The sequence below is a fragment of the Megascapheus bottae genome, chromosome 16 (assembly GCF_031878675.1).
Source record: "Megascapheus bottae isolate mThoBot1 chromosome 16, mThoBot2.hap1, whole genome shotgun sequence".
NCBI lineage: Eukaryota > Metazoa > Chordata > Mammalia > Rodentia > Geomyidae > Megascapheus > Megascapheus bottae.
Genome location: NC_143524.1, coordinates 33,004,361 through 33,023,153, shown reverse-complemented (window position 1 = coordinate 33,023,153; position 18,793 = coordinate 33,004,361). Strand labels below are relative to the sequence as shown.

General features: G+C 37.7%; 1 protein-coding gene across 2 annotated transcripts; it reads left to right on the top strand.

Annotated features, from left to right (window-relative positions):
• Nucleotides 1-2,647: 2,647 nt before the first annotated feature.
• C16H11orf58 (chromosome 16 C11orf58 homolog) lies at nucleotides 2,648-18,582 on the top strand. 2 transcript variants are annotated; one of them, XM_090348069.1, is made up of 5 exons: nucleotides 2,648-2,862; nucleotides 9,438-9,521; nucleotides 12,410-12,470; nucleotides 15,152-15,261; nucleotides 16,136-18,582. In XM_090348069.1, the coding sequence occupies exons 1-5, from the start codon at nucleotides 2,800-2,802 to the stop codon at nucleotides 16,367-16,369; spliced, it is 552 nt and encodes a 183-aa protein (XP_090204195.1). In that variant the 5' UTR covers nucleotides 2,648-2,799; the 3' UTR covers nucleotides 16,370-18,582. The 2 variants fall into 2 exon arrangements, with proteins under 2 accessions (XP_090204195.1, XP_090204196.1); XM_090348070.1 differs by lacking the exons at nucleotides 2,648-2,862; nucleotides 9,438-9,521 and having other exon boundaries at nucleotides 15,136-15,261.
• Nucleotides 18,583-18,793: the final 211 nt, after the last annotated feature.

Sequence of the window (18,793 nt, the reverse complement as noted above, 5' to 3'; positions counted from 1 at the left end):
AAAGATATAGCCATCTAGTTGCCAATAATTCTAGTGAAGAAATAAAATAGTATATTGCTAATTCAATAAAACTGTCTGAACTTTTGGCAACCAGTAAATTAGCAATTACTGACATTACTGATAGTCCTCTTTTATTTCAGAATTCCTTTAGTAAAGTATCTATTAAGCAATTTTGTTTTATTGGTAATATAGTTTTCTGACTGTATTTGGTCACTGAATGAATTTGAGGTGAACTACAACCCATCTCACAAAATTGGACACTTGACTGCCTCATTGTAGTTACATTTACAGAAATCTTAGCAGAATTACAAAGTTGTAAGTAAAATATTTTAATTTTAGCAAAGGATAAACAACCATTTCCAAAAACATGCTTTTTAGCCTTATGAGTTTTTTTCATTTCTTATCTTTATTCTTGTCACAGGTGTCCTTTTTTCCCTATTATGTTACTTATTGTACTATTCTACCTCCAACATAATTTGAATTTATGACTTCAAAATTAAAAGCACTATCTTCCTTGGACACAATTCTATAAATGAAATCCATAATAGTAAAAGTATTTCTATAAATATAAACTGGAACAATTGCTGAGTACAAAAGCTAATAAACTTTGTTTCTGATCTCAGAATGGAACTTAGTATGTGAAAATGGCAAGAAATTCATCAGAATGTAGGAATCTCAAAAGGGCAATAGAAAACACAAATTAAGGTGGAAATGGTATATCCTATTACTTAGTTTTGCTTTTAAAATGGTTGGGGTTTTGTTTACCAGTCCTGGGATTTGAACTCAGAGCCTGGGTGCTGTCCCTAAGCTTCTTTTAGCTCAAAGCTGGAGCTCCTTCATTGAGCCCCAGGCTCTACTTTCAGATTTTTTGGTAGTTTTTTGGAGATAAGAGTCTCACAGACTTTCCTGATCATACTGGCTTCTAACCTCCATCCTCAGATCTCAAGTCTCCTGAGTAGCTCTGGCATGAGCCACCAGCACCAGGCTTACTTTAAATAAAAATCAGAAAGTCTCTGAATAAAATAACGACAAACAATACTGAATGCTAAATTTGTCTGGTTAAAAACTGAGACATCTAGATAATATAAACCTGCAATGCCATCTAATCAGGGGGAATAGGAAGGGAGGTCACTATAGTCACTGAGTTTCAAAGATATAACAAAAGTATGGGACTGGCCAGTAATTGTAAATAGACTCCCCCCTTGAACACTTGATTGTTAAACTTGTCATTTAAAATATGATGTAAAAATCAATGTTAATAATTCTTTAATAAAAAAAATGTAAAAAAAAAGTATGGGACTGGGAATGTGGTCTAAAGGTAGAGTGCTTGCCTTTTGTGATGAAGCATTGGGTTTGATTCCTCAGTACCACATAAACAGAATAAGCCAGAAGTATTCCTGTGGCTCATGTGGAAGAGTGCAATCTTTAAGCAAAAGAAGCTCAGGGACATATATATATATTATATGGATGCTAGTGGCTCATGCCTATAATCCTAGCTGGTCAGAAGATTGAAATCTGAAGAATAGAGGTTCGAGGCCTGACTGGGCAGAAAAATCTTTTAAGATTCTATCTCCAAAGAACCTGCAAAAAGCCAATCTGAAGATACAACTCAGATGGTAGACAGCTATCCGAGCAAGCACAAGATGCTGAGTTCAAACCCTAGTACTGGGAGAAAGAAAAACTTTTAAAAGTCCCAGACCATTAAGGTAGCAAAATCTGGTAACTACTACCTTTAAAGTACATCGCTTTCAAAGTGGCCTAGTGACTATGATGCTGAGGATGCCAGGAAAATAAGGAAATGGAGTGGGCCAGCAAATGAGAAGTGGGGTACCTTTTAAGTGCAATCTCTTGTAACTAAAGAGATAAGATCTCATGTTGTGAATGGATTTAATGCCACTGCACTGTGGTACACACACACTGTGCGTGTTTAATTTGTGTGTGTGTGTGTTTAAGCAGCAGAACAGGGTTTTCACAGACTTCTTTCGGTGAGGGCTCTGACAGCACCATCTCCACACCAGCCTCAGGGCCCGAGTGGACCAGAAGTTCACTGGCTCCTCACAAAGCCTGACCCAGAGGGGCACGGACTTTCCTCGAGGACCCGTTTCCAAACTAGCCAATTAGCCAGCATTCGACATCATATTCAACTCACTTCCCTCAGCATGAAAAAATGACAAGAAATTCATTAGAACCTTCTAGAAATCCCGAATGGGTAACAGGAAACGCAAATCAGGATGGGGCTAGAGGCCATTTTTTTTTTTTTTTAAATGCTTTGGCGCTGAGCAAAGTGTACTGGTTTCCAAAGAGTCTCACTTTAAACCCGGGTGCTCAAGTGTTACGGAAGCGTTTGCCAAAGAGGCGGCGTCTCACAGGGAAATATGAAAACCCACTCTTAAAAGACTTTCCGCCGCGACGACATTCCTCACCAACGCTCGCCACCATACGGAGCCACGCGAAAGCTCCCTCCACAAGCCCGGGAAGGCGTAGCCTCTGAAGGCACTCCCGCCACACGGCTCGAGCTCCGCCGCTCGGCCTCCTAGGAATTGTAGTCTTAGTCCTCGCCTACCGCTCTTAATTCAGGCTAGTGTGGAGCGGCTCGGGAAACTACAACTCCCAGAATGCCACGTGGCAGCGAGCGGCCGTAGCGGTGACGACTGTGGCGGAGAAGGCCTGGAGGAGCTCTGCGTTCTGGAGTGGTGCTGCTAAGGCCGGTAGCAGGTTGCGGACGCCTGGGGTGTCGAGTTGAGGCAAACCAGCGGTTGTGTTCGGCGTTTTTCCCATCGGGATACTCCTCCCGCAACGATGAGTGCTGCCAGAGAATCTCACCCGCACGGGGTGAAGCGTTCAGCCTCCCCAGACGACGATGTAAATAACAATGGCGGAGTGGGTGAGGGTTGAGGCCTACCGTAGGCCCGGGTAGGCCGAGCTGGGTGAAGGAGGAGGAGGAAGCTCCTGAGGAGCCTGCGAGGGGGTGGGGGGGCCCAAGAAGAATGGGAAATGACCGGACCGAGTCTGGGTCGGCCGCACGCTGAGCTCCCGCGGCTTGCGTTGGTGGGAGGGTGGGTGGAGAGGAGTTGGGGGCTGAGATAGTTGAGTCTAGGAGTCGTTTTCCTTGCTGATGACGCTAATTTGTTAGACTTTTCAACCCAGGGCTGTAGAGATTGCAAGACCCCTTCCTGTTCGCGGTTTAATTAAATGGCCCTAGCCATTGGCGAAGTATTGGTTCACATCTCAATAAGATTTATTTTCAGGCTGGGGTTGTTTTTTGAGTGTCCTGTTAATAATACTTCTAGAAGAAACTGAGGATGCTGTGCATTTGGGTAAAATTTGGTCGTCATGGCATCACCGCGAAGGGTCCTAGTCAGTAAGACCAGGAAGGCGTGTTCTTGCCACGCCTTTCCTCCCAAACCTTTCCAATAAAGCAACCTGTGAAATACTGAAGGCCGTGCCAAGTGCAGGAATTCAGTAAATACAATGCCTTATGTTAGGCGTTTTCATATATTTGGCCCTAGCACTAGTGCAGTGTTAGAAACTGCAGGTAGCCAGCAAACATAAAACTGGGTTTTTCAGATAATGTGACATGATAGTGCCCTTGTAATGTGAAAGGAGGTGTGGAGGAGGGCGTCCTTAATTTAAATTAAAGGATATCTAGATTACTTTCAGTTGTTTAAAGCACTCTCAGTTTCTAAATTGAATGTAACCAAGGCCTTTCTTAATATCTTTGTGAATCATAAAAGACTGAACTATGTAGTTAATGAGGTGATGGTTAAGACCTCCTTTTTGGGTGGTAGGTGGGGTGGGATTTCTTTAAAGAAATTTATTTTTAGCTCTGCAGAAAGATTAGTCATACAGGTTTGGGACCAGTGGTTATTTTCTGAGGCTTATTCTTGCCTCCTGTTCTCCCAGATACTGGCATTTAAATCTTCTGTTGGCATGGTAATTCAGTATTTGTAAGGACTTTTATCTGTTTTGTTTTTGTGGTAAGTAATCAAGGTATAAAATAGATTTGTAAAGGCTATTCTATTGTTTCTTCTTGAAACTTAACTGATTTTGTTAGTTAACCTATTTTCTTGGACTCTGAAATCTTAGAGATTGACCAAAACTTCCAAAGTGATTAAGTCTCCACAGCTTCTGATGAAATGAATTTAAACTAGATGACCTTTCCTACCTTTCCAGTCCCTAGCATTAGCATCATTTTAAAAGAAAGGGTTTGTAGTTTAAATTGAAGATTAAAACCTAAGACCTTAGGCTGGACACCAGTGACTTATTCCTGTAATCCTAGCTACTCAAGAAGCTGAGATCTGAGGATCTCTAGTCGAGGCCATCCAAGCAGTTAAGTCCCTGACATTCTTACCTCCAACTACCTGCCAAAATGTGGAAGTGGGCTGTGGCTCAAGTGATGAAAGGCTAGCTTTGAGCACAAAAACTTGGAACAGCACTCAGGTTCTGAGTGAAAGCCCCAGAACCTGCACCACCACCACCAACAACAAAAAGCTGAGATTTGAGGATTATGGCTCAAAGCCAGCCAGGGCAGGAAGGCCCATGAGACTTATTTCTGATTAACCACCAAAAAGCCGGTAAAGCTGTAGCTCAGGTAATAGAGTACCACCAGCCTTGAGCCAAAAACCTAGGCCCTGAGTTCAAGCCTTATAATCAGGATACACACACACACGACTAATAAAAATATGACTATATTGTTAATTTTACAGTGTGATACAATAATGTGTCCCTCAATGGTGATTTATGTTTCTTTCATAGAGTTATAATTTTTACTAATAAGTGAGTTGTCTTGTTTAAGTTATAGTTTTTTGTTTTTGTGCTGGTCCTAAGGCTTGAATTTAGGGCCCAGGTGCTGTCTCTGAGCTTCCCTGCTCAAGGCTAGCTCACTACCGTTTAAACTATAGCTTCCCTTCAGGGTGGTGGTGGTAGTGGTTGTTTGGTCCTTAATCAGAGATGAGAGAGTCTTATAGGCTTTCCTGCCTAAACTGGCTTCAAACTGTGATTCTCAGATCTCAGCCCCCTGAGAAGCTAGGATTATAGGCATGAGCCAAGGCAAAAGGGAGATTGTAGTCCTATGGCACACTATTTTTTTTTTTTTTTTTTTTTTGTCCTGGGGCTTGGTCACTGTCCTTGGGCTTCTTCAGGGCTAGCACTCTACCAATAGAGCCTTTTTCTGTGTGTATGGTATCAAGAAATTGAACTTAGCAGGGTTTCATACATGCTAAGCAAGCACTCTACCACTAGGTCACTCTCCCAGCTCTGGCAAGGGATTTTTAAGGATGAAAACAATGGTTTTATTGTTTCAGTTGGAGTGGAGAAATGAAAGCTATTTATAGAGAACTTTAATAATATGTCAGCCATTGATCCTAAGACGACCTGCATGCTGAAGACACACTCTTACCACTAAGCTACACCTGCAGCCTGTGTTTGTCCTTTTAATCACAAGTTGAATGTGGTAGTGCTGGCTTTTAATCTCAGCATTTGGTAAATAAGGCAGAAGGATTGTAAATTTGAGGCTAGCCAGAGCTATATAATAAAGAAAACTGTCTTGAATCCCAAGCCAAAAGAAAGAAAGAGAAGATGGGGAAGGAGGTAAGAATATAGGAAGGGAGAATAAACTGAAAGTTGTGTTTTAACTTAGCCGTTTCTTTAATCAGTTCAAAGATTGCAGACCTACCTCCTCTAATTTGTTTTATAGTACATGGAAAAAAAAAAAAAAGCAGACTCCAAGGAGGTCACTTGTCTCTCTGTCTTAGTGTCCTTATTTGTCAAAATAGACTGTTGTGTAAAGTTCTTTTTAAAAAATGTAAAAAAAAAAACAACCATTTGTAACTTGCAAATCACTCTAAGAATCCTATATAGTGGAAATCAGAAGTATTTCAGATTACAGAATTTGTCTTGTATATACCTCATACACATGGCAACAGTTTTAATTAAGTCAGTTCTGGGCTCACAGAAAATGATTTAGTGAGATTGTGAATGTCTTACTAGTATTTATTATTGTATTGAGAAATAGTTAAGACTAAATATTCTGTAAAAGGATATGAGTGGGGCTGAGAGTTTGGCCTAGTGGTAGAGTGTTTGCCTAGCATGCACAAAGACCCAGGTTCGATTCCTCGGTACCAACATAGGAAAAAGCCAGAAGTGGTGCTGTGGCTCAAGTGTTAGAGTTCTAGTCTTGAGAAAGCCCAAGGACAGTGCTCAGGCCCTGAGCTCACAGCCTAGGACTGACCAGAAAAAAAAACAATGAAAGTAGAAATTTGTGATTTAGTAGCTAAAATTATGAGAATATATCCCCTGCAGAAAAAAGAATTTAGAAGTGGACCCAGTGCAGTACAATTTTTTTTTTCTTTGTCGTGGAGTTTGGACTCTTTGCCAGGGTGCCTGAGCTCTTCATTCAAGGCTACCGCCCCTACCCCTGGAGCTACAGCCCCACTTCCAGTTTTCTAGTAGGTAATTGGAGATGAGTTTCACAGTCTTAGTGCACGGGCTGGCTTTAAACTGCGATCCTCCGATCTCAACCTCCTGAGTAGCTAGGATTATAGGCATGAGCCACCTCCCCTGGCAGTACAGATGTTTTAAATCCCTGTGCCCCATATGTTGAGTGTTATTTAATTTTATTGTTGGGGTGATGTACAGAGAAGTTACAGTTACATTCATCAGGTAGTGCATACATCACTTCTCTTTTTTGTATTGTCATGGTAATGTATAGAAGGATTACAGTTACATTCATGAGGTAGTGGGTACATTACTTCTCGAAAATTGATGCCCCTTCTTATGTTTTTGTCCTTTCCTCTCCCTGCAACCCTCCCAATCTTGTTTTTCCCCTTCCCTATTTCAAATAAACGTATACAGTATGCCAGGTAACAAAGTCAGATACAGTAACTATATGAGATTAAAAGAAAATAACTTTACATAGTACATTAAGAACAACAGTCACAAAGATAAACCTCTTGTTACCATATCCTAGCGTTCATTTCATTTAGTCTCATCCTATATGGCCATCTGTACATAGCTTTTGAGCTATTGTGACCCTCTGCTAGGCGAATCCTAGATGTGTACTAATGATTACAAATGAGGGAAACCATGAAGCCCATGTTCTTTTGGGTCTGGCTTCTCAGTGTTGTTTATTTTGCCAGTCCTGGGCTTTGAACTCAGGCCTGGGCACTGTTCTTGGGCTTTCTCAAGGCTAGAGCTCTACCACTTGAGCCACAGCACCATTTCTGGCTTTTTTCTATATATGTGGTACCAAGGAATCGAACCTGGGTCTTTGTGCATGCTAGGCAAGTACTTACCACTAGGCTAACCTCCCAGCCCAGTGTTATTTATTTTTGAGACAGGGTCTTACGTGGCTCAGGCTGGCCTTTTAACTTTCAGTTGCCTTAATCAGCCTTTCAAGTACTGGGACTATAGGTATATACCACTTTACTCATTTTTTTTAGTCTTTTATTAATACATTTAGAAGAATAAAGGGATGGTAAAAATGACTTTTTAGGAACTTTAATATAAATATAACAATAGCAACTCCAAATTTCTACTCTACATTTTTCTGATTTTAATGGTATATATCACTCTTTCTCTGAATACAGCTAATTATATGCATATCACCTGTTATATCTATTTCTAATAGGTTTTAGCTTTATCATTACTTGTAGTTCTTTCATGTGCATCAAGATATAATACATAAAGAGATTCGAAACCTTTGATTACCTAAAATTTTGTGTTGAAGAAAGGTTTTTTGTCTTTGATCCATAATTAAAAAACATTTTCAGATAAACAATTAGAATGATCAATCTCATGAGTGTATTTATTTCCATATCATGTTTTCCCTTCACCTTACCTGTATAACCTGCCTCAGTATTTCTCCATTTACCAATTGAATCAAGTAAATTTTGATGCACAAACATAAAAGATTAAAGTCACATATCCAACTGTTACTGCAAAATTTACATGACAAAACCTTTCCTATTGAATGACTTGTTTTTTGTTTTTGCCAGTTCTGGGGCTTGAACTCAGGGCCTAAGCACTGTCCTTGGACACTTTTTGCTGAAGGCTAGTGCTCTGCCGCTTGAGCCACAGCACCACTTCTGACTTTTCCTAAATAATCAAACCCAGGTTTCATGCATGCCAGGCCAGCACTCTATCACCAGGCTATGCGCCTGGGCCTGACTTTTTTTTTTTTTTAAAGCAGTGCTGGAGTTTGAACTTAGAGCCTTGCACTTGAAAGGCATGCACTCTTAGCATTTGAATGGTACCTGCAACCCTTTTGCTTTTAGGTTAGTTTTTAGATAGGTTACTTTTTAGATCTTTTAACAGAGCCAGCTAGGACAATCCACTTGAATCCCAGGTTCACGTCATTAATATACTCTGCTTATTTCTTGAGATGAGGGCTCACTTTTTGCCACAGCTGTCCAAAACCTACATTCTTCCTGATCTCTGCCTCCTGAAGATTACAAGCATGAACCACCAGTGCCAAGCAACTTTAATCATTTTTAACACAGTTAGAAATAATTATAATGAAATAATTTTATATTTATTTTTAAGATATATATAAATAAAATTAGTAGAATTCCATAATATTCCTTAATTTATAAAAGAGTTCAGGGGCCAGGAGTTTGCCCTAGTGGTAGAGTGCTTGCCTAGCATGCACAAAGATTTGGGTTTGATTCCTCGGTACTACATATGTAGAAAAAGCCGGAAGTGGTGCTGTAGCGCCAGTGATAGTGCTCTAGCCTTGAAAAAGCACAAGGACAGTATTCAGGCAATCACTTCAAGCCCCAGGACTGGCAAAAAAAAAAAGAATACACTGAACTCTTTATTTATTGGCAGTTGTGAGATGAAATGAATTTTAATTTATTGTTCTAAGAAGTCAGTAAAATTTCACTTTTGGAGAACTTTTGAGGTTGAATAAAAATCTTAATGTCTCATTCGTAACAAATAATTAAATGCTCAAAAGAAACCAAAAAGCTTAATTCGGACCTAGTGGCTTCTTATAATGTGGTACCTTAGAATTCTATATGTTTCAGTTAGCAATTGTGGTAGCTTTCTGATATGATTAGGCCACTTCAAGACTCAGAACAAAAGATATTAGTGTGGTCTCCATAGGAGAGTATCAGCATTACTTAGGACATTTTTTAGACATTCACAACCTGAAACCCTACTCTATACCCAGTGAATCTGAAACGCTGAGAGTACAGGCAACTGGTTAGTTTAACAAACCCTCTGGGTGATTCTGATACCTGTAACCTATTGTGACAGAACTTCAACTATAAAAAGTTTAAAAAGTATTCTGCCATGAGGTAACAAAAATGTGATACATATTTAACTTCCTAAGCAAGAATGATGAACCTCATTAACTGTCACACTAACAGGTGGGGGGAAAAAAACAAAACAAAACCCTGAGAGTTAAAGGTAGACTAATCAACTTTTTTCTCTTACAGCTTGGATCCAGCAATTGGGAGGCAGCTGACCTGGGTAACGAAGAAAGAAAGCAAAAGTTCCTGAGACTCATGGGTGCAGGAAAGGTAAACAAATGCTTTTCTATGCAAATATTGCTGGGGGGGGCGGTTTCTGTATTTTTAAGTGAGAAGAACTAAACACATTTACGTATTTCTTCTACTGCATGATTTCCCCCTCCCCTCCATACTGGGTTGTTGGGTTTGCTCAAATGGTGCTCTACCATTTGAAACGTGCTTCCTGCCCTGCTTTTTTATGATTATTTTGGAAATGTACCATAGACTTTTCTGTGTTGAACCTTGACCCTCCAGATTTCTGCCTTCTGAGAAGCAAATCTTTTAAGAATGAGCCATGATTATTTTTGGCTTTTAAACTTTACTGTATCTGAACCACATCCAGAATTCCCTGTGCTTTTAGCAATAAGTTTGGAGACTACAAGGAGAAAATTTTGATGTGAAGACACTGACCAAAGGAAAAGGAGATGTGAAAGGTTTTGGTCTGCTTTATTTGATTTTACTAACGGGTATTTCTTGGCAAGTTATCTTAAAGGAATCTCTGTCCAACTAAAAAGAATGTTACATTTCGTAACTTTTTCCAGACCTTGACAGAAAAAGTAGTAATAAAGACTTAATTTTAATTTAAATTTTTTTCATATATTTTGAAATGCTTCTTGGTTTAATGAATATAACAGAAGGAATACAGATACCAAGAAAACACATAAAAATAAAATTATCTCTAACAGACATTTTTTGTAAGCAAGTTGTCTTTCTATATTTAAACTTGAAAATGAAAACTTGAGTACTTGAAAATGAAATTGTGCCCTTTGTTATCCATGGGAATGCACTTTACTTACTATTGTATTAATAACTGGAATCATCAAGCAATGGAGAGAACTAGGTAATCTCAAGAAGAATTGCAATTACTATGAATGAGAGGCACATAATGATATGGACTAACAGGGGGACTGCTCTTTCTGGCTTAGCAGTGAAACTAACTTTTCCAGAAAGAACTGGTTTGAATCTGAAGAGACATTTAGTATTTTGTAACAGTGAGGCTGAGAATAGGGAGAGGTCATAAAAGGTACTTAAGACTTTTAAAACCTTTAATAAAATATTTTTGTAGCATCTTATCAATCTGTGTTCTCAATAACTTGTGTCCTTGAAAGTAGATAAATCAGGGGTGGGGAATGTTATGTCCACAGGCCATGTAAGGCCAGGGAAATCATTTGGCACCAAACAGTACAGGCACTAATACATCTCATCAGCTGCCGGAGAAAGAAGTGTGTGGGTGCCATATGGGGACTGACCCACCTCACACTTTTCATTCATGATTTGTGCTCTACTATTTCAAGTACATTGTATTTTTGCTGATTAATTGTTGCCTAGCCTGTCTTCCAGGCTAGCTTTAAACCTCTGTTCTTGAATGAATCTCAGCCTTCTAAATAGCTAGGATTACAGGCATGAGTTATCAGCACCTGGCTTGTATTGATAATTTTATTTATATTTATTTTTGGTCGTTTCTTTTTTGGTACTGGGGGTGGAACCCAGGATATTGCACTTGCTAGGCAAGCACTTGGCCAATGAGCTACATCTCAGCCCTGATAATTTTATATGTCTTTCAAATTTATATATAGATATATCCAAATGGCCCTTGGCAGAAGTAAGATTCCTCACTCCTGATTTAAGTAAGAGATTTGCTAAAGCTGTGTAAGTAATAGGTTAGGGCTGTATTCAACAGGCAGAATGAGAACTGTTCAAGAACTAGAGTTCAGTTAGCACCAAAACAACAACAACAAAATATTTGGGCTGGGCAAGGTGGCTCATGCCTGTAATCCTTGCTACTCAGGGGGCTGAGATCTGATGATCAAGGTTCAAAGCCAGCCTGGGCACTAAAGAATGTGAGACTATTATCTCCCAGTTAATCACTTGAAAATGGGAAGTGAGGCTGTGGCTTAAGGGTGGGGTGGTAAACTTGAGCTGAAAAGCTCAGGGACAGTGCCCACACCCAGATTTCAAGCCCCATGACCCACATAAATAAATAAAATAAGTTAATTGAATACATTGAGTTCCCTGAATTATAAAACTTACTGGTGGGATGGGAGTTTGGCCTAGTGGTAGAGTACTTACCTAGCATGCACAAAGACCTAGATTTGATTCCTTGGTACCACATACACAGAAAAAGCCAGAAGTGCTGTGGCTCAAGTGGTAGAGCTCTAGCCTTGAAGAAAGCCCCAGGACTGGCAAATAAATAAAATAAACATACTGGTATAAATGGAAGAAATATATATTGAATATTCTAATATATTATTCATTCTAACCAACCAACATGAATACTTCATTGGTCATAGGAAGAACCAGCCAATTAAAATGTGAATGGACCAATGCTATAGTACCACCATCCTGGAATAACTTGATGTCATTATACTTATAATCAGATCTTGTTGATGGGGCATCTTTTGCAATCTAAGAAACAGCATACTGAATCATTGGTTAAAGTACCAACTGCAATTTTAACAAAGAAAATGTTTGTGCTGACTTAATTTTAAACTTATTTTATCTATCCCATTTAAAAATCTAGTCTGGAAGTAGCTCAAAGTGGTAGACTATTAACCTTGAGCTGAAGAGCCAGGGACAATCCCCAAGACCAGAGTTCAAGCCCCACGACCAACCAAAAAAAGAAAGAAAGAAATCTAATCTGGTCTCTTATCCTGCCTCTGTTTCTATCACTTTATTCTATTTTAGTGGCACTTAATACATGCTAATATACCATAACTCACTTATTTGTTATATCTGTCTCCTTTCCCTTTCTTTATCCTTGCTCTAATAGAATGTAAGCCCCACAAAGGCAAGGATCTCTTATTTCTTTGTCTCCACTATATCTTGGAAAGCTAAAATAGTATTGTATTAAACGAGTCTAGTAATCTTAAATTCCAACACATTTTCCATCTTTCTTACAGAAAGAACACACTGGTCGTCTTGTTATAGGTGATCACAAATCAACATCTCACTTCCGAACAGGTAAGTAAATATAATTAAAATGGAGCCAATATGAATACATCATTCAGATAAAAATCTTACCTATTTTATTGGTCATAGAACCAACAGTAAATTTAGTGTAAAAGATAACAGCAGATTTTGGGATATCATTTTATATCTACTTCTATTAATTAAATATATATGAGAACATGTATAACATGTAAAAATGTTGCATATCTCATAAATATCAAATATTGTGTGTTCTCGGGGTTTTTTTTTTTTCCGTCCTGGGGTTTGAACTCATGGGCTGAGCACACTTCTTCAGCTAAGAAACTCAGCTTTTTCTGTCTTTGTTCATAGTAACTCAGAACATACACATTAATTATACTGAGGGTTTATGCCTTTTCTTAGCAATAGCGATGAATTTATTCAATTTTTTTTCTTTTATGTAAACTATTTGACATACTAGTATATTACTCTCACCTTAAGTTTCTTCACTAGTTCTTGCTTTGAAATCTTAGACTGTAAACTTAGAAAACCTGAAGAAATAAACTTTAAAAAAAAAATTAAAGGAAGCCAGGCATGGTGGCTTATGCTTGTAATCCTATCTACTCAGGAGGATGCGATCTGAGGATCATTGTTCAAAGCAGCCAGGAATTAAAGTCAGATTCTTATCTCCAATTAACCACTAGAAAACAGAAAGTGGGGCTGTGGTTGAAATGGTAGGGTGGTTGCCTTGAGCTGATAGAGCTCAGGTACAATGCCCAGGCCAAAGTTCAAGCCCTATCACACACACACAAATTAAAGGAGACTGGGAAAGTAGTAAAGGGCTTGCCTACACATAACGATATCTACATTGCCAACATACATGGGGGAAAAGATCTTTTAAGTAAAAGCTGAAAACCAATGCTCTAATGGCTCAATCATATAATCCTAGCTACTCAGGAGGCTAAGATCTGAGGATTGTGGTTCAAAGCTGATCCAGGCAGGAAAGTCCATGAGACTCATCTCCAGTTAAACAGCACAAAACTGAAAGTAACTCTGCAGCTCAAAGGTGAAAGAGCTCAGGGACAGTGCCCAGGACCTGGGTTCAAACCCCATGGTTTAAAAAGCTAAAACAAAAACTGAAGCTGGGTACTATTGGCTCATACCTGCAATCCTTGCCTGTCATCTACCTACTATGGAGAACAAGATTAGGAAGATACCTATCCAAGCCAGCTGGGGCAAAAAAGTGCTGGGTGCTGGTGGCTCATGCCTGTGATCCCAGCTACTCAGAAGTCAGTGAGACTTTTAGCTCCAAACCATCAGAAAACCAGAAGTAGTGCTATGGCTCAAGTGGTAGAATGTATACCTAAAAACCTTGAGTTCAAAATTCCACTAAAATAAAAAATTGAAAATGCATTTGATTTGTATTCAGTCTGCTAGAAAGTGAAATTTCACCTATTTCAAGTTGGCCCTATAGCCAGTTGCCAGTGGTTCATGCTTATAATCCTAGCTACTCAGGAGGCTGAGATCTAAGGATTACAGTTTGAAACCAGCCTGGACAGGAAAGTCTAAGACTATTTCCAGTTAATCACAGAAAAAGCCAGAAGTTACGCTGTGGCTCAGGTAGTAAGATTGCTAACTTTGAGCAAAAGGAGCCCAGGGACAGTATCTAAGCCCAGAGTTCAAGCCCCAGGACTGGCCAAAAAAAAAAAAAAAGCCTTAATCTTTGACTGTTTTTAGTATTAATAAATGCTGACCTAAATTTAACTTAAATTTTTTAAATTAAATTAATGTTATACTGGCTTTAGGATATTTTAGAAATGAATCAGTCTGGGGCCGGGAGTTTGGCCTAGTGGTTAAAGTGCTTGCCTAGCATGCATGAAGACCCGGGTTCGATTCCTTGGTACCACATACATAGAAAAAAGCCAGAAGTGGTGCTGAGGCTCAAGTGGTAGAGCTCTAGCCTTGAGAAAGTCCAAGGACAGTGCTCAGGCCCTGAGCTCAAGCCCAGGACTGGCAAAAAAAAAAAAAAATGAATCAGTCTTTGTTTTGTGTGCATTATTTCAAAATGATGCATATGTTATTTAAAGCAAAATTATTATAGCAGGAAAATAGAATTTTTTTCCTAAAAATGAGAAGTTCTGTGAATTTAAAGTTCATGAAAACACCATCACATGAATTCACTGGTATTTATGTTCATAAATTAAAATATTGAGCAAAGAAATCCTCAGTCACATTAATAGCTCTTGAGTGGTAAGTTCATAGGTAGACATTTAGGATATTTACTGTGTGTTTACATGTAAATATACAAATCTTGCATAATGAAATAAATGTTAAAGTTTATGTATTTTCAATTAGCTGATAAACAGAAACTGGCATAAAGGAGAGCCATGACAAGGTCATCTTCTCTGAAGTCACCTTTTCACTATTTTTATTCAGAAATAGATGATCTTGGTTCACTGGAGGTTTTTTAGGTGACTTGGAGAAAGTTTTCAGTATAGTCATTAAACATTTTGGTAACTCAGGAGTAGATTCTAAAGAAGTAATCATAGCTATATTTTTATTGCTTATTAGTAACCTTGTATGGTAAATGATTTATAAAAATTCATTATAAAATTAATCCCAATTAGATAATTCAACCCTTAATATAATACCATCTGTATTATGGGATTTTTTTGTGTAATCATATGTTTTTATTAATTTGACTGAAACATAACCAAAGTACAATGGACATGCAGGGGAAGAAGACAAGAAAATTAATGAAGAACTGGAATCTCAGTATCAGCAAAGTATGGACAGTAAATTATCAGGAAGATACCGACGACATTGTGGTCTTGGCTTCAGTGAGGTAGTAATTAACCTGTTTTCATTGATTGGAAGATAATTTCCGTTTCATATCATTTGTTTCTGTTGGATTACCTTAGCAGTAGAGAATCATAACTTAGAAAACTTTCTTTGTACTTAATATTTAATGTATTTTTATTGTCCATCTGGATCTCTAGAGAATCAGAAAAGATATTTTTATGGGCTTAAAGATGTGTTTTCTATTTTTGATGTAATGTAAATTCTGCTTAATCATTAGGGTATATCCTTTATGAATACCATCCTTACAAGTTGTTGTCAGATAAAAATCTTACCTACCACTTTTAGATAAAATACTTTATGTAAGTTTAAAATTTCTGCTTAGAGAGAGTTCTTCCCTAAGTGATCTCTTTATATTATGATTAAATATGAGACTACATTAGTTTACAAAACTACATTAGTTTATGAAGCTACATTAGTTTCATGGCCTTCACATCCCTTTCTTAAAATCTTTGGCAATAATTGTGGCTCCTCTGTCATAAGTTCTTGCCTCATTAGTCACAGATTATAATGTATAGTCTTAAAAATATTGATTGAGGGCCGGGAGTTTGGCCTAGTGGTAAGAGTGCTTGCCTTTTATGCACAAAGACCTGGGTTCATGTCCTCAGTACCATATGCACAGAAAAAGCCAGAAGTGGCTCTGTGGCTCAAGGGGTAGGGCAGTAGCCTTAAGCTGCAGAGCTCAGGGACAATGCCCAGGCCCAGGCTTCAAGCCCTATGACCCACCTCTCCCACCCCCCAAAAAATATTGATCAAATGGTTATTAAGTTGGCTGATTTTAAGATCAGATAAAAATTAGAATCATTCCAGCCTTTGAACTGGCTAATTATATTTGTGTTTTAAAAATATTTATGTTTTAGGTAGAAGACCATGATGGAGAAGGTGATGTGGCTGGAGATGACGATGATGATGATGAAGATTCACCTGACCCTGAAAGTCCTGATGACTCTGAGAGTGATTCAGAGTCAGAGAAAGAAGAATCTGCCGAAGAACTTCAAGCTGCTGAACACCCCAATGAAGTGGAAGATCCAAAAAACAAAAAAGATGCAAAAAGCAATTACAAAATGATGTTTGTTAAATCTAGTGGTTCATAACTCCAAAATATTAAGTCTTTGTATTAAAAGTAAGCCTTATTGTTATAATGCACAGTGGAGGACTGCTTATAGAGCACAGACCTTTGTATTATAATTTTTAAAAAGGCCCTTTTAAAATAATTACAAAGAGTGTTTGCTTTCAAATGTCATGAGTTACACTTTTATGAGCACGACTATAACCATTTTTGTAAAGGGTAAGAGTTGTATAAAATTAAATAAATACAGTACTCAACTTCTTTTCATATTAGCATCCTCAACCCTCTAACCTTTTTACCCCATCAGATGCAGTATTGGGTACTGGGGGGGTACTTTTGTTTGTGGTAGCTATTTCATCTTTTGTTCGTTTGTTCCTTCATATTTTTCTCATAAAAATTTGATACTGTGATATGTTTATGAAAAATACTTCCTTTATTACACTTTGTTAAAGTAGAACTGTTCCTTGTGAATATTTCTGCTGCTGATCACAGTCTATAAATTATTATTGGCAAAATATTACATACTTATTTTACTGAGTCAGCTCTTCTCTTTTGGACCAAAGCAACATGGGAGCATGAACATTAACACCTGTTAGGCTGGAATTACAACTGTCAATGTTAAGAACCCAAAAATATCTTTATATGATTTGGATTACATTGTATGTTAGCTTTTTCATAAAATTTGGCCCGTTTTTACAGAAGAAATTATTTCTGTGATCATTTAGTCCTGACTATAGAAATATGTAAAACTGGATTTTTTTTTTTTTAAGGTAATATGTGACCAAAGTTCCTTTTTTTTCTCCTTGCAAGGTCTAAATAAAGAGAAAGCAGTTTCCCATATTTGGTTGTGATAACTTCATCCTCATCTAAAAATGAGGAACAGACTTATTGAATAAGAAATTGAAAAAGAAACTAATACTAGTGCTGTTATTTTTATTACTTAGTTACTAAAAAGTATTTGTAATTTAATTGCTGCTTCTGTTGGAGTAAGATTGGAATCATACTGTTGTGTGGTTAATTTGTTCAGTAGAATAATACAAGTGGATTATGGGTTTAGTCAAGTAATCTTTGAATAATTGATTTCAAAATCTTAAGAATGTGAATCAAACCTGTTTGTGAGCTGTATTACTACTCAGTATATATTTGATGTGTGGACTTTTTAAAAAGCCTGTTATCATCTTGAACTTTAGAATTAGAGGAGTCCAGGAACCAGAACAAGTATTTTCTCTTTATAGACTATATTTTGGAGTATTTTACATATGTTAGACTCCCCTTGGGTTGTTTTGTTTTCGTTTCCTCCATTATTTTAAAATAGGTCCTGACCTATCTACATTTTAAAACATCAAGTCTGGGTGGTAGACAATCATATATGTAACATTTAACATATACTTGGTTTGAAAAAGGTTGGCTTTATTCAATTCAAACATTTTTAACCACTAATTTTCAAGTATCTTGTTTCTGGGACTGCACGGTATAATTTAAGTACACAAAAAGATTGGTTTATGTTGAAGTTGGAAGAGGAAGAGGGTCAAGTATTAAGTTTTTAAAAGTGAGCATTTTCATCAATTTATTAGTTCTGATATGTAAATAGAAGTACTTTCCAAATAACTATACTTCAGGACTTTTATTTTCTCTCCTAGCAGAAAAATTCTAATTTAAATTCATGTATTGGACAAATAACAAAATTCAGAGTTGGAATAAATTTGTCTGTTGGTCCATGTGATTTGGTATGCCAGCACCACACTAAACATCATGGCTATCTTAACATTGGGGATTTTTCTTAGCATATGGAAAAAAAAAAGATTTGTTCTGTCATATTCAATGTATACATATAGAAATATAGGAATATGTTTATATTCACATACATACACAATTCACCTGTGTTAGGCTTCCCATTATTCCTAGGATGGCAAGAGTATATCACTGGAGACTGCAGCAGTCTTTTTTGCACAGGTTAGCCTAAAACCACATTCGAAGTCTTAAACATCTACATTCTGTGCCACTGTTGCTAGCTATAAATTAGGGAGTTATGCCACTTAGCCACCATAGCAGTAAAGTTCCTTCAATTTCTCAGCCTCCCAAGCAGTATCTAGAACTGTAGGTTTGAGCCACAAGTACATGGCTTTAGTGACACAAGCTATATAATTCATTATTTAGCTTCCAATTTACAGCTACATTGTGTGCTTTGATTAGTCCAAAGACTACCTTTGCTCTAGTCATTTAGTTTAAAAATCTCACTTCTGATGAGACTGAGGGCACTATTGTATTCAAATCCTGTCAGTCTTGTTTGCACCTTAATAATATAGCCATCTAGATACTTTGTTGCTCTGTTAATCAAATCCTCAATGTCATACCTTCCAGGTCAGTTCCATTCCTAGTAATATTACATACAGTGTCTAGAGAAATAAATAGAATTTAGTAAAATTTGATATTAACTGATCTCCACTCT